Source organism: Scyliorhinus torazame, chromosome 8 (assembly GCF_047496885.1).
Source record: "Scyliorhinus torazame isolate Kashiwa2021f chromosome 8, sScyTor2.1, whole genome shotgun sequence".
NCBI lineage: Eukaryota > Metazoa > Chordata > Chondrichthyes > Carcharhiniformes > Scyliorhinidae > Scyliorhinus > Scyliorhinus torazame.
The window spans coordinates 267,842,160-267,867,318 of record NC_092714.1 but is presented as its reverse complement, the minus strand read 5'-3'; the positions used below and the strand labels follow the sequence as shown (position 1 = coordinate 267,867,318).

Below are 25,159 nucleotides of genomic sequence, written 5' to 3'. Positions count from 1 at the left end.
ACTATCCACATGGTATTTGAGGTAGGTCACTGCCTTGGCACGGAAAACACATGTACTACATTTTAGTCAGGCACCCACTTGAGCAAAACGGCTGCCCGGCTGAGTACCTCCGGGAGATTTTCCATGTGCTCCTGCTCTATGGAACCGGTGATAAGAACGTCATCTAAGTAGACAACCTCTTTTGGCAAGCCCTGTAAGATGTTCTCCATCATGCTCTAAATTACCGTGAGGGCTGACAAAACTCCAAATGGAAGGCGGGTGTATTCAACAACCGTCGCTGTGTATTTATCGTGCCAAATTTTCTAGACACTGGGTCAAGCTCCACCTGTAGGTACACATGGCTCATATCGAGCTTTGTAAATGACCAGCCCTCGGCCAGCTGTGCATATAGATCCTGAACCTGGGGCTTCAACAGCAGTGCAATCGCGAAGCCCTGTTACAGTAAGCTTGAAGTCCCCACACAGCCGGATGGTTTTATCAGGTTTCATCACTGACACCACCGCCGCAGCCCAATCCGCAAACTGACTCCTACATCTTGCATCTGTCGCAGTTCTGCGCCCACCTCAATAAGTAGCGCATGAGGAACCAGTCTCGCCCGGAGATACCGGGCTGAGCAATAGGATAGACATAGATGTGGGCTTTGGCACCCTTAATCCTGCTCAGACGTTCTGAAAAACCTTCGGAGGCACGCTACAGCCTTCCGGTTGCAACACAAATTCAACAACTTCAGATGATTATCTCTACCCCACCTTGACCCCTTTGTTTTCATCCCATTTCATTTTAACTGCCGTTTACCATTTCTTTCTTTCTTGTCTTACTTCATATATATTTCCCCCCCTATCTTTCCCCCTTTCCTTACCTTTTCTCCCCTTTGCTTCCCCCTTCCCTCCTCCCACATCTACATCTGTCACAATTTACCCTCCGATGTTAGTTTCGCTGCTGTTTGGCCGTTCACACCTTTTGTTCTCTCTGGGGACTGTCATTGGCACTCTTTTCCCTTGGTTTCTGTGGCCATTAGCATTCTGTCCCCTTGGTTTCTGTGGCTATGAATCATCTTTCAGTCTCTCACGCCACAGTATAAATATTTCCTACTTTCTAAGTCTTTTAGCTTTAACAAAGGGTCATCTGGACTCGAAACGTTAGCTCTTTTCTCTCCCTACAGATGCTGCCAGACCTGCTGAGATTTTCCAGCATTTTCTCTTTGGTTTCAGATTCCAGCATCCGCAGTAATTTGCTTTTCATTCATAAGGAAGCTCTTGTTAACGAAGGTGAATTTATTTACATTTTTACACAGGTCTGCTTAATGCAGGATCTCACTGCCAGTGCAATCCTAGCTGGGAGGATTTATTCTGTCAGGCCCTGAGTTGGGCCTGCTTTTATATTTTGCCCCTAACAAGCCCCAAGTGGTTGGCCTCCACCCTCTACCTAGGCAGCTCATATTCCAAGAGTTCCATAGGGTGATCAATGATTGTTTTCCCATGGTCCTCAGGAGGGTTATAACACTTAAGACCAGCAAGGTTTATTTCTACCTTTCTTTTTAAACCTTTCAATCTACTCTTAGATTCACAAGAAATGTGAGGAATCTGGCCAGGACAACAAATGTGGTCATTAGCACTAGACAAGCTGCAAAAGGCCCCAGGCAGGGGAACATCTTCATGTAAGATATGGTACAAAGCAACTGTGGGTATTTTTAATGTAAAAAGGTTTTAAGATAGATAGAAAAGTTACAACATAAAAATATCAAAAATTTTAAACCAAAGAGAAGATGAGAGAAATTAAGTGAGAGTTAGCTGCTGACAGATAACACTAAGGAGTACAGTCAGCTACCTAATTGGGGCCAGGAGGACTCAAAGGCAGGTATGGTAGTTGTAATAATCCACAGGAGGCAGGGGTTCCGTCACTACACCAGTGTTTATTTGCAATAACTATATACAAGAGCAGCTCCAAACAGTGCTGCTAGCATTCCAGTCAACTTAAGACTGCCTCACAAAGCCTACACAGGTGCTTATATGGGCCCTCTCAATGAGCTATCATTGAGGGAGCTCATACTCCAATTGGCCAACCAATAATGCCAATTGGAGGTCATTACACCCTCCCCCCCAAGGTCCGAGGAATTCCTGCCAGCTGGCATTCCTTTGAGCTTCTTCCTGCTCCTCCTGTCCGGGTCTGTCACCTCTGTGTCGTCCGCCGGGTCGTTCTCCGACGTGGGTGGGGTGTACCTTATAGGTGTCCGTCTTTTCCTTGACGACCTCCTTGGAAGTTGTTCTTCCTCTTCCTCGGGGAGAGGTGGCATGGCGGCCTCGTCGAACGTGTCCATCTCCGACTCTGACGCCTGGATGACAGGGTCTGGAGAAATTGCTCAGGGCTGGGGTGTGGGTATCTTTCCCGTCTGAGCTATCCCAGCTTGAGGCGGTCCTGCTTTGACTGCCTCCAGGTGTGGTTCCGCTGCCCTTATTTGGTCTAGGTGTTTCTTCAGCACCTTACCTCCTATCGAAACTTCATAGGATATGGGCCCTATTTGGGACTCTACCGTGCCTTTGACCCACGCTGGTTCATTCCCATAATTCTTGACCCAAACCGGTGCCCCCACCTGGAAATGTCTCTGCTGCCGACTATTATCATGCCCTCTGCGTTGGACCTCCTGTTGTTTCTCCACTTTCCCCGTTAAATTTGGGAAAAGGAGACTCAGCCTCGTTCGCAGCCGCCTTCCCATTAAGAGTTCAGCTGGCGGTATGCCCGTTGTGGAATGCGGTGTGGTCCTGTAATCAAACAGCCAGCAGGAGAGCTTTGTGTCCATTGACGCTGCCGGCTGCTTCTTGAGTCCCGCTTTTAGTGTCTGGACCGCTTTCTCTGCCAGGCCGTTGGACGCTGGATGGTAAGGGGCTGTTTTGATGTGGCGGACTCCATTTCCCTTTAGGAATTTTCCAAATTCCCCACTTGTGAATGCCGTTCCGTTGTCCGACACCAATACCTCCGGAAGTCCATGTATTGCAAACAAGGCCCTGAGCTTTTCAATTGTCGATGCTGTGCTTGCCGCGTTTACCCGGTAGACATCCAACCATTTGGAGTGGGCGTCCACTATCACCAAAAACATTGAGCCCATGAAAGGGCCGGCGTGGTCAATATGCAGGCGGGTCCACGGTCTGCCTGGCCATTCCCACGGGTGCAATTGCGCAGCTGGTGGCACTCTTTGCCCCTGTTGGCACTCCTGGCACCGATGTACCAAGGCTGCTATGTCTGTGTCCAATCCTGGCCACCAAACGTAGCTTCGAGCTAGCATCTTCATTTTAGACACCCCTGGGTGTCCGTGATGTAACTCGGTTAAGGTTGCCCGACGGCCCTGAGCTGGGACTATTACCCGGGCTCCCCATAATAGGATACCGTTTTCTACGGTTATTTGGTCCCTTCTGCTCCAGTATGGATGCATCTGGGGCTCCACTGGTCTCTCCAGTTCCCCTGTTAGCAGTAAATGCTTCATCTTGGCTAAAACTGGGTCTTTTTGCGTCCACAACCAAATATGTTGTGCGTCCACTGGTAGGGTGTCCAAGAAATTTAGAGTCATTACTGTCTCATCTACTTTCGGTATTAGCGGCGGGGTGTCTGGGAGGGGAAGTCTGCTCAAAGCATCTGCATTTGCTACTCGTGTTCCCGGTCTGTGCACCAGAACGTATCTATACGCCGCCAGTAGCAACGCCCAGCATTGGATTCTAGCTGATGCAAATCGGGGGTATTGACTTGTCTTCTTTTAATAACCCTAATAACGGCTTATGGTCCGTCACTATGGTGAATTTCCGCCCGTACAGATACTGGTGAAATTTTTTTACTGCAAATATCACCGCCAGTCCTTCCTTCTCGATTTGGGCGTACTTTCTCTCAGCCATCGCCAAGGTCCTCGAAGCATAGGCTATTGGCCGTTCTTCCCCATTCCTTCCTCTATGGGCTAAGACGGCTCCTACCCCGTAAGGTGATGCGTCACACGTGACCACCAACTCCTTCCTTGGGTCATAATGCTCGAGGACATTTTCGGATGACAGCTGTTCCTTAATGTCCCTAAGTGCTCGGTTTTGGCGGCGGACCATTTCCATTCTTGTCCGTTTTTTAGTAGCTGGTGGAGGGGTTCTAGGATGGACGCCCTATCTTCAATAAATTTGCCATAATAGGTTGCCAACCCTAGAAATGATCGTAGCTCCTGGACCGTGGTGGGAGCTGGGGCTTCTTTTATTGCCCTTACTCTGTCTTCCAATGGGTGTACGTTCGACTCGTCAACTTTATATCCCAGGTACATCACTTGTGGGGCCAGAAAAACACATTTTTCTCTTTTCAGCCATACGCCTGCCTTTGCGAAACGCCTGAGCACTTCCTCCAGGTTCCTTAAGTGTTCCCTGTTTGTCCTATCCGTGATTAAGACATCGTCCAAATAAATCGCCACCTGTGGTAGTCCCTGCAGAATATTTTCCATCATATGCTGGAATATAGCGCAGGCTGATGACACTCCGAAAGGTAGCCTAGTATAATGAAAAAGTCCCTTCAGGGTGTTGATCGTAGCGAACTTCTGGGAGTCCTTGTCCAGTTTTAACTGCAGGTAGGCGTGGCTCATGTCCAGTTTCATGAACAAAAGTCCACCTGCCAATTTGGCATATAGGTCGTCTATTTTCGGGATCGGGTATTTGTCCAGCAGTGCGTATTTGTTTACCGTCTGTTTGAAATCTCCACAGAGACGTATCGAGCCGTCTGGCTTCAAAATTGGTACCACCGGCGCTGCCCATTCTGAGAACTGTACTGGTCTGATAATGCCGTCGCGCCGTAACCTTTCTATTTCAACATCTACTTTCTTCCTTAATGCAAAAGGTACCGGCCTGGCCTTACAAAATTTCGGAAGGGCTTCTGGGTCCACGTGCAAAGTTGCTTTGGCGCCTATAATTCCCCCCAAACCTTCTTGGAAGACCTCCGGGTATTTTTGGAGTACTCCACTCAACTGCCCGCTTCCACTCTGGAAAATTTTCATCCAATCTAATTTTAGGTCTTTCAGCCAGTTCCGTCCTATTAAGTTCGGTCCAGAGCCCCCTACTATCGTCAACGGTAATCTAAGCAATTGTTTGTCATATTCCACGGGTACATGAGTCGTGCCTAGAACTTCCAGGGGTTCCCCCGTGTAGGTTTTGGCTGGAGTCCATCTTTGATTTTTTTAAAAACCATTACTGATACGGCCGCACCCGTGTCTATTTCCATTATTGTCGGCCGACCGTTCACCCGTGGGGTAATCTTAATAGGTTCTGCTTTCTTTGTCGCAATATTATATAACTGTTCCCCTTCGGAGGAGGATGGGGCATCTAGGTTGTGTACTTCCCTGCGTCCCCACCTGCTATTCCTCTTTTGCCACCTCCTTCTAGGGTTTCTGTCGCTGTTACCCCACTCTGTCTGGTGCCAGAAACGGTCCTTCTCTGTTGGGGGAGTCTCAGCCGGTAGTTCCCTCAGTCTCCAGTTAGTCCTAGCAGACTTGGGGGCAGTTCTGGGGTTTTCCTTTGGCCCTCTATTCCTCAGGCTTTTCCTGAGGGCGGCTATCTGGTAGCTGGACCCGTTGCGGTAGTCCCTCTCACAGGTATCTACCTCCATTGGCGTGCCGTGTAGTTCCTGCGCCCCACTTGCTGCCTTTTCTAGGGACAGTGCGAGTTGTAACGCCCACCTGCAGTCTAGCTGCGTTTCCGCCAACAGGCGCTTCTGTATTGTGAGACCGTTTATGCCACACACTAACCGGTCCCGAAGCATTTCATTTAGTGTCTGCCAAACTCACATTTTTCCGCCAGCCTTCTCAGGCGGGTCAAGAAATTCGTGACTGACTCTCTGTCTTCCCGCTTCGTTGTGTAGAATCTGTACCTACGTAAAATGAGGGGTGGTTTTGGGTCATAGTGCTCTTCCACCAATTTCGTTAATTCTTGGAAAGGTATCGTGTCCGGCGTATCGGGATAAGTTAGACTACGTATAATGGCGAAGGCTGAGGGTCCGCACGCCGACAGCAGGATAACCCGTTTCCTTTCGTCCTTCATTATCTCATTGGCCTGGAAGAAGTAACACATTCTCTCCACATACTGGGACTAGTCCTCAATAGTCAGGTCGAATGCATCTAACCTCCCAAAAAATGGCATTTTTGAAATAGCAAGGCTTACCCTCTGAGTGCGGCAGCTGGTCTCCGCAAGGTTCTTTGTTTACCTCGTCACCACTGTAATAATCCACAGGAGGCAGGGGTTCCGTCACTACACCAGTGTTTATTTGCAATAACTATATACAAGAGCAGCTCCAAACAGTGCTGCTAGCATTCCAGTCAACTACACAGGGCATACTCCAATTGGCCAACCAATAATGCCAATTGGAGGTCATTACAGTAGCTGACCATTATACATTATGCCTGATGTTTCTTCTCTCCATTGACTTTAATGTATTCGTATAATGGTGTTTAAAGGTCACTAATTTGCAATGAACAGATTTCTCCCTTTATCCAAACTGAAAATGACATCCACTATTATATAAAGGTGAGTCCAAATGTTTAAGTGTCAGGAAAATGACATAGAAAGTAAATGTGACACAGACTCACTAATAACCTGTTCACTAATACTCAGTTCAGGCTGTCAAAACCATCTGGCTCCAAACTCTATATCGCAGCTTTGATCCAGATATGGACACAAGTGCTGAATGCCAGAGGAGAGAGTAGTTGTCCTAAACACGAAGACAAGAATTTAATCAAATATGACACCAAGAAGACCAAGCAAAAATGAAGTCAATGAGAATTAAAATGAAAAATCTCCAGCTGGAGCCACACCTCATCTAAAGGAACATGGTTGTGGTTTTCACAGGCAAGTCATCGTAGTTGTAGGGCTATTTTATATTTATAGCTCCCAGCGGTCAATTCTACCAGTCTTCTGGGGAGGAATTGGAGTTGGAAGAGCCTATAAAAAAGGTGAAGGAAGGCAAGAGGTGGCATACTGCAAATATCACCGCCAGTCCTTCCTTCTCGATTTGGGCGTACTTTCTCTCAGCCATCGCCAAGGTCCTCGAAGCATAAGCTATTGGCCGTTCTTCCCCATTCCTTCCTCTATGGGCTAAGACGGCTCCTACCCCGTAAGGTGATGCGCCACACGTGACCACCAACTCCTTCCTTGGGTCATAATGCTCTAGGACATTTTTGGATGACAGCTGTTCCTTAATGTCCCTTGCCATATTGTCAATAACCAAAAAGATGTCCCCACCCAGAGGCCAACTGAGCCCCTAAAATGCCCAATTAAGGAACTCTTTCCATCTCCACTGTAATTTCACCAATGGCAGGTGGGTCCTCTGCCACATGGGTTACCACTAGGGCCCAGGCTATGAGAACCAAATTCCAGCTCTCGTTTTGAATTTCTGCACAGGTCATAGAAACATAGAGGAGGCCATTCGGCCCTTCGAGACTGCACCACCATTCAATATGATCATGGCTGATCATGCAAATTTTGTCTCACTCCTGCTTTCTCTCCATACCCCTTGATCCCTTTAGCCCGAAGGGCCACGTCCAGCTCCCTCTTGAATATATCCAACGAACTGGCTCCAACAACTTTCTGTGGTAGAGAATTGCACCAGTTCACAACTCTGAGAGAAGTACTTCCTCATCTCAGTCCTGAATTGCTTACCCCTTATTCTTAGGCTGTGAGCTCTAGTTCTGGACGTCCCCATCATCGGGAACATTCTTCCCACCAGTCCAGTCCCATCAGGATTTTATATGTATATTGTGGACAGCTGGCATCCCAATACTGAACCCTGTTCTACCTCACTAGTCATTGCCTGCCACTCTGAAAAGGACCCATTTATTCCCACTCTCTGCTTTCCATCTGCCAACCAGTTCTTTATCCACATCAATACATAACCCCCAATACTATGAGCTTTAAATTTTGCTCACTGATCTCTTGTGTGGGATCTTGTCAAAAGCCTTTTGAAAATCCAGATACACAACACCTACTGGTTCACCCTTGTCCACTCTACTGGTCCAGAGATTTGTCAAGCATGATTTCCCTTTAGTGAATCCATGCTGACTGGTCCAGTCCCCGCTTTCCAAATGCTCAGTTATTTCATCCTTAATAATTGACTCCAACATTTTCTCTATAACTGATAGAGTCCATAACCGGTCCATAATTCCCGTTTTCTCTCTCCCTCCTTTTTTAAAAAGTAGGGTTACATTAGCTACCCTCTAATCCATTCGAACTCTTATAGAGTGTACAGAATGCTGGAAAATGATCACCAATGAGTCCACTATTTCTAGGGCAACTTCCTTAAGTACTCTGGGGTGCAGAGCATCAGGCCCTGGGGACTTATAGGGTTTTAATCCCATCCCCAATACAATTGCCTGACTAAGAAGGATTTCCTTCAGTTCCTCCTTCATGCTTGACCCTCTGTCTCCAAGTATTTCCACAAGGTTATTTGTGTCCTCCTTAGTGAAGACAAATCCAAAGTAATTGTTCAACTGGTCTGCCATCTCTTTGTTGTCCATTATGAATTCACCTGATTCTAACTGTAAGGGACCTACATCTGTCTTCACCAGTCTTTTTCTCTTCACATATTGATGGAAGCTTTTTCAGTCAGTTTTTATGTTTTCTGCAAGCTTACTCTTGTATTCTATTTGCCCTTCCGAAATAAACCCTTTGTCCTCCTCCGCTGAATTTTTAATTTCCTCCAGTCCTCAGGCTTGCTGCTTTTTCTGGCCAATTTATATGTCTCCTCTTTGGCTTAACACTATCTCTGATTTCCCTTGTTAGCCATTGTTGACTCACCTTCCCAGTGTTACTCTTACGCCAGACAACGATGTAAAATTGCTGAAGTTCATCCATGTGTTCTTTAAATGACTGCCATTGCCTATTCTTGTACATTACTCATGTTGAGTTGGAGAGTTGCTTTTAAGCACAGTGGCCTTGGGATCTTGAAGTACTTGGGAAGTACAACAGTGCAACAGTCTTGAGAATTTATCTTCAGGTTGTAAGGATCCTCCTATTAAAACCTAATTTCCCTTGTATGTTCCCTTTATTTTTTTGTTAGCTTAGCCGTTACAACTTTTGCATCTGGACAATTACTGACCCCACTCCCCCTCCCAAGCAGATGTGCTGTTTGGTCTGGCCTCAGGAGACCCCTGCTACCAGTGCCAATAGGTCTGGACCAGTGATTACATTTTTGATGGACGTGGCTGACAGCCAATTGGCTACTTTGATTTCTGGGGCTTGATTGGTTCTCGATGATGATTGATGCTGGTGTTCCAGAATGTTCTGCCAAACTCAGACTGGCTCCATTTTGTAGAGTGAGGTTCTTTTGATTTGGTTTGGAGAACCACAGTTCTCATTTCTCTCTTTCCAGGTGACCTCTCTAAGGTCCTGAATAAAAAGCCTTTCTCTCTCTCTCCACAACCATTTAAACCTTCAGGAAGATCCAGGCCAGCACCAGACAGGCTGGGCTAGTTGGAAATTTCCTTTTAAAATCTGAATATTGCAGAACTCTAATTTTACCTCAGTGAGGCTGATAATTGTGAGTTCTGACTGAATGCACATACCAGAAGATCCAACCCAACTGGTGGTTTTCAAAGCTCTGCTTCCTGGGAATTTATCCGACTTCAAAGACTTCAACATCAGCAATAAGAACACGTCTCTCTTACTTCCATATCTTAATCCCCTATCATTGTATCCCCTTCCCCTGTGTGCATCTGTCTTGTGTGTTGGGTAAAAGGTGGGACCGTCAAAGGGGAAAGTAATAGATTAGGAGGCCGTTATTCTAGTTTAATTATTGCATGTTTTAACTCTTTTCTTGTTATAAATAAACAGTTTTTGTTTTTTACTTACAAATCCGGTGCCTGTAAGTTATTGGAGCAATCTAGGGCCAAAGATCTCAAAAACCTTGTAAGTATTATTGGTTAATTCAGTTATGTTGCGACTCTGGGTCAAAGGGGCTGGAATTGATTACTCCCTAGCCCAGGGTGTCATAAACTGTTTCAAATCTTCCGTAGCAAAGAATTTCACCTGGTATAGAAAACGAAGAGCAGGGCCAGGAATCAAAGAACAGCCAGGAATTGTGACCATGAAAAAAAGGAGCTGAGAATAAAAATTGGGTCTTGAACCAGACCATGGACTTTCAAATAAGGTGAGAGCAAACTAAAATGAGAAACTTGAGCAGCAAAGGAGGAAATTTATTTACCTGGAAAGAATAGCTGTTGGATTTAGGCATACTAACGTGCAGGAATTGGGAATTGGAGGTGGGAGGACAAATGCGTAGAATTCTCTCCAGTTAATCAGACGTTAATCTAAGAAATGCAATACTGTCAAAGCTTCATTCAACTGAACATTAAGCTACGTTTAAAATGTATGGCTTGAATCATTGCTGCATTGAAATAAATACGAAAACTGAAGAAAATTCAAATGTGATAACAGGAACAAGTTACACAAATGATGCTGGAATAAAGCCTTCTGGAAATATGTTCAGAAGATTCAAAATCAATGCATATGCTTAAAAAAAATTAAAACCCTCCAATTCCAACAAAAATGTGAGAGGATGTGCAGAGGAATCCAAAACTGGGGTTGGAATTTTGTTCTCGCAGCCTGGGTCCCACCAATGGGCCCAGAAGTGAGTGATGACCCAGCTTCCTGCTCTGCAAGACCTGTACCGCGTTTTACTTTGAATACATTCTGGATTATTTATTTATATATCAATAAACACAGCCATGCTTATATACTTTACCGATCCAAACTTGGGTCTCTCAGGTATGACATAATTTCAAACCATGGAGCTAACTCATAACACACTGCACAATCCATTATCTACACACAACTGGACAGCTTTCTACTTACGCCATGCAATCCTGCTCATCGTCTGCCAGAAAGTGATACGTGCGGTTATCTAAAAGGAAAAAAACCAAATCGCATTACACTAAATTAACTGAAGGAGAAAAAGCAACAATCTCGTGGGACGACCTGACATTCAATGTGTTCATATTTGAATTTACAGTCATTAAATATTTAATCTGGATTCAACATTTATTTGGTCCCTGCAGAAATGAAAATAAGGATCATGTACTTCCACTTTATGTTGGTGAATTACCATTTACCTAGTAGAAGAAACATAACACTGAGCGAGGAAGACCATAACTCAGGCTTTGTCACTCTAGAGTTAAATAGTTGACTCACTCTGGCATTCAAATTGATATCACAAATATCCTTTCTTTATTTTAAAATGAGATTCTCACCCATAAAAAAGGAAACTTGACAAATTATTGGGCAGGTTTTTAAATGAGCATAATCAGCACTGAGGTCCTGTTCTGGGTCTGCCTGATTATCAGTCTTTTAAAAATTAACGTGGATGGAAAATTAGGTGGTCAGCATATTGGGTATGCTAATCACTGCTGCTGATGTGCCTGTTATGAGAACTTGCATTTACACAACTTTAGTTTAGAGAAACATACCAAAGCACTTTACAGAAGTATAACTTAAAAAAAGGACATCGACCCAAAAGAAGGATATTAAGAGGGGGTGACCAAAAGCTTGATTGAAGAAGCTCTGAAATGAAGAAAAGAAAATAGAGAGGCAGAGCCGTTCAGGAAGGGCATTCCAGATCATGAGTTCATGAATTTATGGCCTGGTCACTAATAGTGCGATGACAGGAGGAAGAAGATGCACAAGAAGAAAAATCAGATGAATGAAGAATTTGGAACAGCTTGGAAGGCAAAAGTGGTTGCAGAGACCGGGAGGGAGAAGGCCATGAAGGGATTTAACCGTGAAGATGAGTATTTTAAATCATAGACATGGGGCAACTGGAGCCAATGTAAGCCAAGGGTGATGGATGAATGGGACTTGGGCTTCAGATCCAGGCAGAGCTGAACCTTGCAGACAGTGGAGAGCAGAAAGGCGACCATTAAGATACTTCAAATAATAGAATCTAGAGGTAACAATGTCATGGCTGAAGGTTTCAGCAACAAATGAACTGAGGTAAGTTGGAGGCAGGTGATATTATAGAGTTGAAAGTTGAAGGTCTTTGTGATGGAAACTTTTTGGGATTGGAAGCTCAAATTGAACAGGATAACAAGGTTGGTTCAATGTGAGGTAGTGGTAGAGGTAATGGGTGGAATTGGTGGAGGAGATGGGTGGAATTGGTGGAAAAGGTACATGGTTTGTAACTGGGGTCAAAGACAATGATTTCAGTCTTCATAGGATGTAAAGTTTGGCCCATGGGTCACAATTCATAGAATTAGCTTGTGCATTCCCAACCAAAAAGGAGAAACTTCTTTGATTTATACCTGTTTACAACTTAACCCGCTAGCAACCTTCCTGGATTCAAGCTGTGGCTGAGTCAAGAGGTATGACAAAGTGCTCACTCTGAGCTCTGCTCCTTCAGATACAATCGATTACTAGAATTATTTTCTTTTACCTCTAAATATTGACTGAACTTACAATTAAAACACCTCAAACCTTGATTTCTCTAGCGCCTTCCATAAACTGCAAGCCAGACCAAATGTTGCAGCTTGTTTCTTCACGGCCTACACGAACATAACCCTAAACCCCAATCCTTGTTGAAATCAATTAATTCTCCTTCACCCGAGTTGCAATCTTAAACTTCTTGTTCTCACCTTCAAATCCCAATAGGGCCTTATCGCTCCTTACCTTTCTAATTGGCTCCAACTGTATATCCCTAATGAGTCTTTCTTTCTCACATTATGTGCAACATGCTCCTTCATATAATCTACTTAACTATTTAGTCTTCCAAGGAATAGCTCTTTACTTCTACAAAAAAATGATATCAAAGACACTTGGTAAGTTCATTTGGTGAAATTATTACAAAATAAACAAATATCAGCTGTCCAAGGATACAAGGATGAAATATTTTTCCCCTTATCTAATGTGGGGTGTGAAGTATTGGTTCTATCTCTCGGGCGAATGTATTGTTGTTGGAACATGGGCAATATGGACAGTAATGGCAGACAAGCTTAGCAAAGAAAATGGACAACAAAATCTGAGGATACTACTGCATTTCTCTGTTTGAAACTTCAGACTAAAAGAGATAAAGAACAAACAACAATACAGCACAGGAACAGGCCCTTCGGCCCTCCAAGCCTGTACCGACCAAGATACCAACCTTTGCCAAAACCCTCAGCACTTCCTTGTGCCGTATCCCTCTATACCCATCCGATCCATGTGTAAAGAACAAAGAACAATACATATCTTGATCACAAATACATTACACTAATCAACATATGCCATGAAATAATGAATAGTACAAAATTACCACACTAAAAGTAGAGTTAAAAAAAATCAAAATGATAGCTCATACGTGAAATGAGGTCAAAGCACTTTTTATCTTCCAAACTGGGTTTCACTTGACAGGTCAGGAGATTGAGCTTCGCTGGCTGCCGGTTGGGCTGGGTGAAACAGAAATTAATTTTAAAATTTGTAGATGATGCATTCTACTATCTCATTAGGACGACATAATTTAGAACATAATTTTACAGTTGACCTCTCTTGATGGTCAGGCCTTTACAGACCAAGAATGTTCCCAATGGCTTTCTTTCCCTAGTTCAGGGACACCGAAGTCAATTGAAACACCTCTGCTCTAATCCTTGATCTCATCTTAGGGAGCATTTGAAGTACCAAAACTGATCTGAGGGCCCACAGGCTATGGAGAGGGAAGTAAAATCTGCCAGCTTGTCATTCCTGATTGCTGCTCAAGAACTAAAGGGTGGGATTTACCGGCTGTTCATGCCGGCACATGGGTTTCCCGGGCAAGGGGTGCAAGCAATGGGAAATGGTAACACCAATTCACACTGTTCATGTGTGAGTTTAAAAAGATTATGGCATCAAGCTAATTTATCTTAACCTTTTTTTTAGCTGTTGTTCACTGTTAGCAAGTTTAAAAAAATAAATTTAGACCCAATTAATTTTTTCCAATTAAGGGACAATTTAGCATGTTCAATCCACCTACCCTGCACATCTTTGAGTTGTGGGGGCGAAACCCACGCAAACACGGGGAGAATGTGCAAACTCCACACGGACAGTGACCCAGAGCCGGGATCGAACCTGGGACCTCGGTGCCTTGAGGCAGCAATGCTAACCACTGAGCCACCGTGCTGCCCTTCTCTGTTACCAAGTTGAGTGTGAAATAATTTACATTCTTTTCATTTTCATGAAAACTACCCTTGCCACACCTCGCGTGACCTAACGCGATCCCGCTGGCGGGCCGCCTTCGCTGGCAAAAACACGTGGCGGGGTGGTCGGTAAATCTCGCCCAAAACTTGTGTGTTTGCACATGCGTGCATATGAACATCAGGATCTAACGCATCACACGAGACGTCGCAGTGTGAATCCCGGCCACTCTGACAAATCTGCATATTAGATTGAGACAGCTCGTCTCACTTTCATATGCATTCCTGAGGTTAAACCAAGGCATGGGGTCTAACCCCCCTCGCCTTAGAGACCTCGGGTCAGCGCTGTCTGCACGTAATGTCCTCGAGGCCCTTAGGGAAAAGGAGACTGTGGAGGATGTAGGATCGTTCTCTGAGCAGACTGTCAGAGTTATCTGGCAGAACGCTCATCACCAGAACTGTCAAACAAGTACCAAGACCTAGCTTGGCTGGTGGTGAGAAGGGCCCTCCCCGTCAGATCCTTCATGTACACCAAAGTCTCAGCGCCGTCGCACGCTGCCCTCGGAGTGGCTGCGGGGGAGATGAGACGGTCGCCCACCTCCTTGTGGAATCTCCTTTGCAAAGAAGGTCTGGAGAGAGATGCAGTGATATTTGTCAAGGTTCATCCCGAGCAGCTCTGTGACACAGGACTCTGTGCTCTACGGACTGTTTCCAGGGACACACATCGAGACAAACATCAACTGCTGCTGGTAGGTCATCATCTCGGTGAAAGACACTCTTTGGTCCACCCGAAACTTGCTGATCTTCCAGTGCAAAGAATTGTCCTCGACCGAGTGTTGCAGACTGGCACATTCCAAGGTCCATGACAACATGCTGATGGACGCACTCAAGCTTGGGGCAGCTGCCGCCAAGGCGCAATGGGGAAAGGCCACTGTGTAAGGTCTTCCAGAAAATCTACACCGAGGGGCTGATAACCATGTAAAACTCCTCGGTCTGGGTCATTAACACTCCAATGTATAAAAGAAACATGACGATGTAAATATTTAAGAAAGAATGGTTACGTAAACAGGGAAATGTGTGGAATGTAATCCCAATTCAATGCAAGAAAGTCAAGTGAATATGTAACTTTGGAGGAAATGTACAGTCATAACAATTCAAAATGTTCTGTAATGTTTAATAGCGATTTTACGTATAAAGTATATTTTTTGTAAAAAAAACGGGGATCAGATGGAACAACACTTGAGGGTCTCCCAGATGCATTCCCTGTAGGCAGGGTGGTACACTGGCACTGCCAGCCTAGCACCCAGGCAGTGCCCACTGGGCGCTAGCCTGGCACTGGCAGGGGCACTGCTGGGGTGCCAGGCTGGCACTGCCAGGGTTCCAAGGTGGCATTTTGTTCGCAGTGGTGGATTGGGCTGGGGCGTGCCCTGCCAGGTGGATGTGGTGGACCCGGAGACCCCCTTATACTATGTTGGGGAACACGTGGCGGGCTTGAGAGATTGGGAGGCCAATAAAAAATGGCGTCCTGGAGATCAGTTTCTCCACCCTGTGCCCTGGCGTGACTGGGGGGATCTGTTGGAGTTTTGAACACTCGAGAAGGTGAAGTTTGAATTGAGGGGATGGAAGGGTTCTACAATTCATGGGCTTTGTTTATTATGTACTTTCAAGAATTGGATGACATCGAATATTAGGGGGGAGGGGTTGGGATAGTGGGGGGAGGGGTTGGGATAGTGGGGGGGGGGGGGGTGTTCAGGGGGAGGGGGGTGTTGGACTGTGTATGTTGTTAGTGACTATGTATGGGTGGATGGTGGATTACTGAATCCTTTTCTTTGATGTTTGTGTTTAAAATGTTGAGGGTAGTTTGGGGATTGATGGGAGGGAGGAATTGTTGGTCAGGGGATTGACATTGTATTTGTTACCGTTGATTGTTTGTCGGTGGACGTAAATATGGATGAAAATGTGAAAAAGGAGGAGAATAAAAAATGTTATTGAAAAAAAATGGCGTCCTGATGTCTCACTGTAGTGAGGAGCTCTGCAGAACTCCTCAGTGCAGAAAACAGGGCTAATACGTCCGGCCTCGTCTGGGCATTTCCCGCTGAGGCCCCCAATCTACCCGGATGGGCGTTAGATAGTGGTGTGTTTTTCAGCATTCTGAGCATCAGGAAAGACCCGGCTAAACTTGCGCTACGGGACACTTTCCCCATTTGGGTAGATCGTGCCCCAAAGCTCCTTTCACTTGTGATTGGGATAGGGTGTGCCCTATACAGGGGCATCGGGACAGCATTTAAAAATGGCGTCCTGATCTCTCGCTGCACTGAGGAGTTCCAGCAAGCAGAGTTCCTCTGTGCAGAAAACGGGGCTAAGTGTGGCCTCGTCGGGGAGTTCCCTGCTGAGGCCCCCGAGCTACCCAGATCGGTGTTATATAACGGAGTGTTCCTTAGCGCTCTGAGCGCTAGGAAACACCCGGCTAATCTCGCGCATTACGGGACTCTGTCCCCATTCAGATAAATCGCGCCCTCATGGTTAGATAGCAGTGGGAAACTCACCGACAGAGCTGGGGAGAAACTCCCAGCAAAACCGCCACAAATTACACTTAGAAACCTTCGATCACGCCCTATAGGTCTGTGCAGCTGAAACTGGGCAAATGAACAGTTAAAGCGCGATTGTTTTTTTATCCGATAAAACCCTGACCCTATCTGTTTTTCAGCTGCAGAGTTTGCATGTGGAAGAGGTGCTTGCCTCATGCACTGGGAAAATCTTGTGACTAGGACCTGAGCACATAACCAGGGCCTAAGTCAGAAAGTCACCTCTGTTTGGAAAGCAGGTTTGCAGCTGGTTCGCTGACAGAAGAGACGCGAATGATAAGTATAAAACTTGTCTTTGTGGGATCAGGAGGAGTACTCCTCCGAGTCTCCCAAGAAGCACAATGGTTTCCTGTTCCGAGAATCCACCCTTTGTCTCTGGTAGGACCCTCTCCCTGCTGCACAGCTGGATACTGGTGTGCGCCCTCGAGCTCTCATCTTTGTCTGCTTGACATGGTCTTCATGCCTTTCCTGGTGGAAAGTGGACCCAGTGCAATTAAAGGAGGATTGGTCGCTACAATTGCCTCTAATGAGTGGAAAATTAACTCAAGTTAAAATCCACACCAGTGTATCCAGGCATGCTATATACCTTTCCATGATTTTAATTGTGGATTTTAACTTGGATTGTTTTTAGGTGAGTTAATTTTCCATCCTTTCTTTTAATAGTCTTTTTGCTCCAGGGAAATTAATCTTATTTAGTATAAAAGACAAAAGAGATGTTACTCAGTTAACAGATGGTTGTAAACTGAGCGGCATTTACTGCCAAACAAAATCAAACAATGTTCCGATCTCTTTCCCATGCTGAACTCACTGTTCCATGTGATATGGTCAGGTAACAGTTCTTTATGATGCATTTCCTCTTCTGCCAAACTTTCCTCAACCTGAATATGAGAAAATGTGTGTTATATCATAGTTGAAAAGAATAATCATGAAAGTATGAGCAAATACATTTTTATGACAGCAAAGTACTATGTCTATCCTGTTATATTCTATGTCCACCCTGTCATGTTTTCCTGTTATTTGCAGCACCTGCAGCACTCACATGAAGCACATCCCACCCGACCCTCCCTTGGCTCTAATGTTATTTAGAGTAAGTACCATCTGTATGGCCACATCCACCTTTTTGATTTGCCTGATCCTTATTCCTTGTTTGGCTATCACAAGTTTGGATGATTCCGAATCTGAACGGGAACATTAACTGTGATAGTCTCTCTTCCTACACTTGACAATTCTGCAGAACCATAATTTGCTCTGGCTTCACAATTAAGTCCAACTTCAATCAGCATAATTTGCACTCTTGAGAACATCTCCAGAGTAAATACAGGATTAATTTTGTACAGCACTTGCATGAGGTGATCACAGGACCACTACATTGAATAGCACACAATTCCAAATTTACCACTTATGTTGCTAAAAGGCCAGAATGTTAACTTCTACCAAAACTAAAATCAACTGAACTAACCAACCCCCTATGTTAAAGATACATCTCTCCACCACCATTCTTTGTTTTAAGACTCTTTGAAATCGGATTGTGAGCAGCGGCAAGGGAAATTATTCAGGTGAGGGATAGGGCGGGGAAGTTGGTGGTGGCTCCGGATCTGATTAACAAGGTTTTTGAGGAATTTTATGAGAGGTTGTACAGTTCAGAGCCACTTGGGGGAGACCGTGAGATGCAGGAATTTCTAGATGGATTGGAGTACCTGAGGTTAGGGGAGGGGGACAGGGCTACATTAGAAGGATCAATAGTGGAGCAGGAGATAAAGGATGCGATTGGGAGGATGCAGTCAGGGAAGGTGGCCCGGATCGGTTTCGGTGGAATATTATAAAAACTCAAGGATAAGCTGGTACCCCTGATGGTGGGGATGTTTGAAGAGGCGATAGGGAAGGGGGTATTGCCACAACCTTTGGGGCAGGCATTGATTTCCCTGCTGCTAATAAAGGATAAGGGCCCGACGGAGTCTGGGTCGTATAGGCCCATATCGCTTCTGAATGTGGATGCAAAAGTATTGGTGAAGGTACTGGTGGGTAGGCTGGAGGAGTGCCTCCCAAAGGTGATAGGTGAAGATCGGACGGGGTTCGTGAGAGGGAGGCAGCTCTTTTCAAATTGAATGTCGTTATGGCGCCTGTAGCGCACAAAGACTCCGAGAGACGAATAGCGGTGAAGACGATGAGGCTTTATTAAGCGTGACTTGTTCCCCGCAGTTCAGTAACAGACTGGCCTGCGGGGGAGAACTCCTGGTTCTTATACCCCGCCTTCAGGGCGGAGCTAGAGGTCAACAGCCAACCAGGACCCGGGATCTGTCAGCCAATGACATCACGGCTTCACAGTCCCACACGACCCCTAATGCATACTACCACATTCACCCCTTGTTAAAAATGAACCCGGCGGGGTGGTGCTTCGCATGGTGGTAGAGGTTTACAAGGCTGGTCCTGGGAGGAAAAACTTTTGCATGTCATCACAGTATGTACAGGGTATTTTTTTGTTTTGAATTATTTACAGTATTCGTAAGAGGGAAAAAGGTAAAAAAATTCTCGTTAAAGTCCACAACATTCTAGTGTTACACCGATGCCACAAGTCGGTCGGGCGGTCTGGTCGTCCTTGTCGATCGCCTCAGCCCTGGTGGTGGTGGTGCTTGTTCCAGTGTTGTCGCCTCCGGGAGCTTTACGGTTTCTGCTTCAGCTTCACTTCTGGTCAGACCTGGGAGGAGGACCGATCCTCCCGGGAAGGGGGCTGTCGCGGGGTGCGCCGGTGGCAGGGAGGGGGTGATAGGTGTCGGGGGGGTGTGCGTGTTGCCGGCGGGCGCCAGATCTCGCAGGGAGACCGTGTCCTGTCGGCCGTCGGGGTACTCCACGTAGGCGTACTGCGGGTTCGCGTGGAGGAGGTGAACCCTCTCGACCAACGGGTCCGACTTGTGCGCCTGCACATGTTTCCGGAGCAAGATGGGTCCTGGGGCCGCCAGCCAGGTCGGCAGCGACGTTCCAGAGGAGGACTTCCTGGGGAAGACAAGGAGGCGCTCATGAGGCGTTTGGTTAGTAGTGGTACACAGTAGCGACCGGATGGAGTGGAGGGCGTCCAGGAGGACCTCCTGCCACCGTGAAACTGGGAGATCCCTGGACCGTAGGGCCAGTAGGACGGTCTTCCAGACCGTGCCGTTCTCCCTCTCTACTTGCCCGTTCCCCCGGGGGTTGTAGCTGGTCGTCCTGCTCGAGGCTATCCCCTTGCTGAGCAGGAACTGGCGCAGCTCGTCACTCATGAAGGAGAACCCCCTGTCGCTATGGACGTATGCGGGGCAACCGAACAGTGTGAATATGGTGTTAAGGGCTTTAATGACTGTGGCCGCTGTCATGTCAGAGCAGGGGGTGGCGAAGGGGAAACGGGAGTACTCGTCCACCACGTTCAGGAAGTATGCGTTGCGGTCGGTGGAGGGGAGGGGCCCTTTGAAATCCAGACTGAGGCGTTCAAAGGGACGGGAAGCCTTGATCAGGTGCGCTCTATCTGGCCTGAAAAAGTGCGGTTTGCACTCTGCGCAGATGTGGCATTTCCTGGTGACTGTACGGACCTCCTCCACAGAGTAGGGGAGGTTGCGGGACTTTATAAAATGGTAGAACCGAGTGACCCCCGGGTGGCAGAGGTCCTCGTGGAGGGCTTGGAGACGGTCTATTTGTGTGTTGGCACATGTGCCGCGGGATAGGGCATCGGACGGCTCGTTCAGCTTTCCGGGACGGTACAAGATCTCGTAGTTGAAGGTGGAGAGCTCGATCCTCCACCTTAAGATCTTGTCATTTTTAATTTTGCCCCGCTGTGCATTTTCGAACATGAAAGCTACCGACCGTTGGTCAGTGAGGAGAGTGAATCTCCTGCCGGCCAGGTAATGCCTCCAATGTCGCACAGCTTCCTCTATGGCTTGGGCTTCCTTTTCCACTGATGAGTGGCGGATTTCTGAGGCGTGGAGGGTTCGGGAGAAGAAGGCCACGGGTCTGCTCGCTTGGTTAAGGGTGGCCGCTAGAGCTACATCGGAGGCGTCGCTCTCGACCTGGAAGGGGAGGGACTCGTCGATGGCGCGCATCGTGGCCTTTGCGATATCCGCTTTGATGCGGCTGAAGGCCTGGCAAGCCTCTGTCGACAGAGGGAAGGTCGTGGTCTGTATTAGGGGGCGGGCCTTGTCTGCGTACTGGGGGACCCACTGGGCGTAATATGAAAAGAACCCCAGGCAGCGTTTTATGGCTTTTGAGCAGTGAGGGAGGGGAAATTCCATGAGGGGGCGCATACGTTCGGGGTCGGGGCCTATTATCCCATTGCGCACTACATATCCCAAAATGGCTAGCCGGTTTGTGCTAAAAACGCACTTGTCCTCGTTGTATGTGAGGTTCAAGGCTTTAGCGGTCTGGAGGAATTTTTGGAGGTTGGCGTCGTGGTCCTGCTGATCGTGGCTGCAGATGGTTACATTGTCGAGATACGGGAACGTGGCCTGCAACCCGTGTTGATCAACCATTCGGTCCATCTCTCGTTGGAAGACCGAGACCCCGTTTGTGACGCCAAATGGGACCCTTAGGAAGTGGTATAATCGCCCGTCTGCCTCGAAGGCTGTGTACTTGCGGTCACTTGGGCGGATGGGGAGCTGATGGTAGGCGGACTTGAGGTCCACGGTGGAGAAGACCTTATATTGGGCAATCCGATTGACCATGTCGGATATGTGGGGGAGAGGGTACGCATCTAGCTGTGTGTACCTGTTGATGGTCTGGCTATAGTCTATGACCATCCTTTGCTTCTCCCCTGTCTTTACTACTACCACCTGTGCTCTCCAGGGACTATTGCTGGCCTGGATTATGCCTTCCTTCAGTAGCCGCTGGACTTCGGACCGAATGAATGTCCGGTCCTGGGCGCTGTACCGTCTGCTCCTAGTGGCGACGGGTTTGCAATCCGGGGTGAGGTTTGCAAACAAGGATGGGGGCTCAACCTTGAGGGTTGCGAGGCCGCAGATAGTGAGTGGGGGTATTGGGCCGCTGAATTTGAAAGTTAGGCTCTGCAGGTTGCACTGGAAGTCTAATCCCAGTAATGTGGGCGCGCAGAGTTGGGGAAGGACGTAGAGCCTGTAGTTTTTAAACTCCCTCCCTTGCACCGTTAGGGTCACTATGCAGTAGCCTTTGATCTGTACGGAGTGGGATCCTGCAGCTAGGGAAATCTTTTGCGCACTGGGACGGATGGTCAAAAAACAGCGTCTTACCGTGTCGGGGTGGATGAAGCTTTCTGTGCTCCCGGAGTCGACCAGGCATGGTGTCTCGTGCCCGTTGATCAGCACCGTTGTTGTCGTCGTCTGGAGCGTCCGGGGCCGTGCTTGGTCCAGCATCATTGAGGCCAGACGTGGTCGTAGTGCTTCAGCGTCTTCCTCGAACCCCGTTGAAGCGTCGATGCTGGGGTCCATTGTTGCCGTCCAAGATGGCGGCGGGGGTGGACAAAATGGCCGCCCCCATGCGTCGCACAGGGCTGGGGGGTCCCAAGATGGCGGCGCCCCTCCTCCCCTCGTGGTGGCCGGGACCCAAAATGGCGGCGCCTGCGGGTCGCACATGGGGCGCTGGGGGGGTTGGGGAGCGTTTGAAACGCGCAGGACTCCTTGTTCTCCGGGGACAGCGGTGGCCGGGACCCAAAATTGCTGCGCCTGCGGGTCGTACATAGGGCGCTGGGGGGGTTGGGGAGCGTTAGAAACGCGCAGGACTGCTTCTTCTCCTGGGACCGCGGCGACCTCCCGGGACCGGCACACAGCCGCGAAATGGCCCTTTTTCCCGCAGCTCTTGCAAATCGTTGCGCGGGCCGGGCAGCACTGCCGGGGGTGTTTCGCCTGGCCGCAGAAATAGCAGCGGGCCCCCCCGGGACGACTTGGAGTCTGAACCGCGCAAGCCTGTGGGGTGGGGTTTGCCGCGACGGGGGTCCACGGAGCCCAAGGGGCTGCCGCGCGGTCGGGGCCGTACGCGCGGGCGTTTCGCGCGGCTACATCCAGGGAGGCTGCAAGGGCCCGTGCCTCTGAGAGTCCCAGCAACTCTTCTTCCAAAAGTTTTTGGCGGATTTGGGGAGAGTTCATACCTGCGACAAAAGCATCGCGCATCAACATGTCCATGTGTTCAATCGCATTTACCGGCGGGCAGCTGCAGGCCCGTCCCAAAATTAGCAGCGCAGCGTAGAATTCGTCCAGCGATTCTCCGGGACTTTGCCGTCTCATTGCGAGTTGGTAGCGTGCGTAGATCTGGTTCACTGGGCGAACATAGATGCTCCTTAGTGCTGCGAACGCCGTCTGGAAATCCTCTGCGTCTTCGATGAGAGGGAAAATTTCCGGGCTTACCCTCGAGTGCAGGACCTGTAGTTTCTGGTCTTCTGTGACCCGGCCGGGGGCCGTTCGGAGGTATGCTTCGAAACAAGTCTGCCAGTGTTTAAAAACTGCTGCTGAGTTCACTGCGTGGGGGCTGATCCTCAGGCATTCCGGGATGATCCTGAGCTCCATAGTCCTTTAAGCACGCTTAATAAATTGTAGCGCACAAAGACTCCGAGAGACGAATAGAGGTGAAGTCGATGAGGCTTTATTAAGCGTGACTTGTTCCCCGCAGTTCAGTAACAGACTGGCCTGCGGGGGAGAACTCCTGGTTCTTATACTCCGCCTTCAGGGCGGAGCTAGAGGTCAACAGCCAACCAGGACCCGGGATCTGTCAGCCAATTACATCACGGCTTCACAGTCCCACACGACCCCTAATGCATACTACCACAGCGCCGGCAGAAGGGAAGGAAACAGAGGTGGTTGTGGCATTGGACGCTGAGAAGGCGTTTGACCGGGTAGAATGGGGGTACTTGATGGCAGTTCTTGATGGCAATCTTGAGATTGGACCAAGATTTGTGAACTGGGTAAAGCTACTATATAAGGAGCCGAGGGCGAGTGTCCGCACAAACAACATCAGCTCAAGATACTTTTCTCTCCACTGTGGGACTAGGCAGGGATGTCCTATGTCGCCCCTGCTGTTGGAACTCGCGATTGAGCCGTTGGCCATCGCATTAAGAGGTTTGGGGGTATGGAAAGGAATAGCGTGGGGGGGGATAGAGCATAGGGTGTTCTTATATGCCGATGACTTGCTGTTCTACGTGTCGGAACCGAGTGTGGTGATAGGGGGAATATTGGAGCTGCTTCGAGTGTTTGGGTCTTTCTCAGGGTACAAACTAAATCTAGATAAGAGTGAGTATTTTCTGGTGTCTCTGCCGGGGGTGGGGGCAGGTGTGGGGGGGCTGCTATTCCGTAGGGCAGGGACTTACTTTAGGTACCTGGGGGTGCAGGTTGCCCGGGAGTGGGGGGGGGCTCCGCAGGTACAACATTTCTAGTTTGGTGGGGAGAGTGAAAGCTGATCTGGCAAGGTGGGATGGTCTCCCTCTGTCACTGGCGGGTCGGGTACAGGCGGTTAAAATGAACGTGTTGCTGTGATTTCTGTTTAGTTTTCAATGTCTGCCGATTTTCCTGCCAAAGGCTTTTTTCAGAGAGATTGAGGGAAGGATTACTTTGTTCATATGGGGAGGGAAGGTGGCCAGCGTTAGAAAGGTGCTGCTACAGAGAGGAAGGCAGGTAGGGGCTTGGGGTCTTCCGAACCTGATGTATTACCACTGGGTGGCGAATGTGGAGAAGGTGCGGAGCTGGGTCAGAGGGGTTGATTCTCAGTGGGTCAGGATGGAGGACAGTTTGTGCAGCGGGTCGGGATTGAAAGCACTAGCAACAGCGCCGCTCCCGATAGCCCCGGGGAAATACTGAGGGGGCGGGTTTTACGACGGCGTGGGAGGAAGAAATTAGGAAGTACCTCAAGGGGAAAGGATGGCCCCTTTGGAGCGAATTCTGTAACAACGAGGAAACAGGTCCCGGGTGCATAGGACATACTTGGTGGGAGAACCTGAGTAAGATTCACAAGAAGAGCTTAGGAAAAGCTCGCAAGCCGATGGCAATTGTGTCCTGCTTGGCACAATTGCGAGGCACAGAGGAGGTCGTTAGGATGCTCCGGAAAGAGATAGAAGGCATACATCGAATGAGCAAGGTCGATGTTAGTGAGGTAGAAAGAGAGAACGTAGAGTTGAGGAGGAAGTTGGCAGCAAAAGACGGAGAGGTGGATGATGCCAAGTGGGCACACCAGTCTTGTCTGGCGCACTTAAGCAGCTTCCAGTCCCAGTATGAAAAGGCCTATCAGGGTGCAGTCCTGGTACGAGAAGAAACCGAGAAGCAGGTAGAAGCATTGCAGAGGCAGTGTAGTGACCTGAAGGCAGCGTTAAGAGCACTCCATGCTGCTACCACGGAGCAAAGACAAAGCTCACTAGACCATGCAAAGTGCCGGAAGCAGATTGCAGAGCTGCAATCTCTGCTTTCAGTTCAGAAAGGATTCCAGGAAACCTTTGGAGCAAAGTTAGATGAGGAAGACGGCCCTGATTGGGAAG

At 48.1% G+C, this 25,159-nt stretch overlaps 1 protein-coding gene across 3 annotated transcripts in view; it reads right to left on the bottom strand.

Annotated features, from left to right (window-relative positions):
* Window positions 1-25,159, bottom strand: part of unm_sa1614 (un-named sa1614) — a 448,364-nt gene that overhangs the window by 139,356 nt on the left and 283,849 nt on the right. For all 3 annotated transcript variants that reach the window (XR_011948821.1, XM_072515283.1, XM_072515284.1), the window contains exons 11-13: window positions 17,522-17,591; window positions 13,321-13,408; window positions 10,848-10,896 (exon numbers count right to left, since the gene is read on the bottom strand). Coding sequence is in view for 2 of the 3 variants with exons in the window: in XM_072515283.1 (XP_072371384.1) it covers window positions 10,848-10,896; window positions 13,321-13,408; window positions 17,522-17,591 (207 nt within the window). In the remaining variant the exon portion in view is untranslated. The remainder of the gene's footprint in view (window positions 1-10,847; window positions 10,897-13,320; window positions 13,409-17,521; window positions 17,592-25,159) is intronic.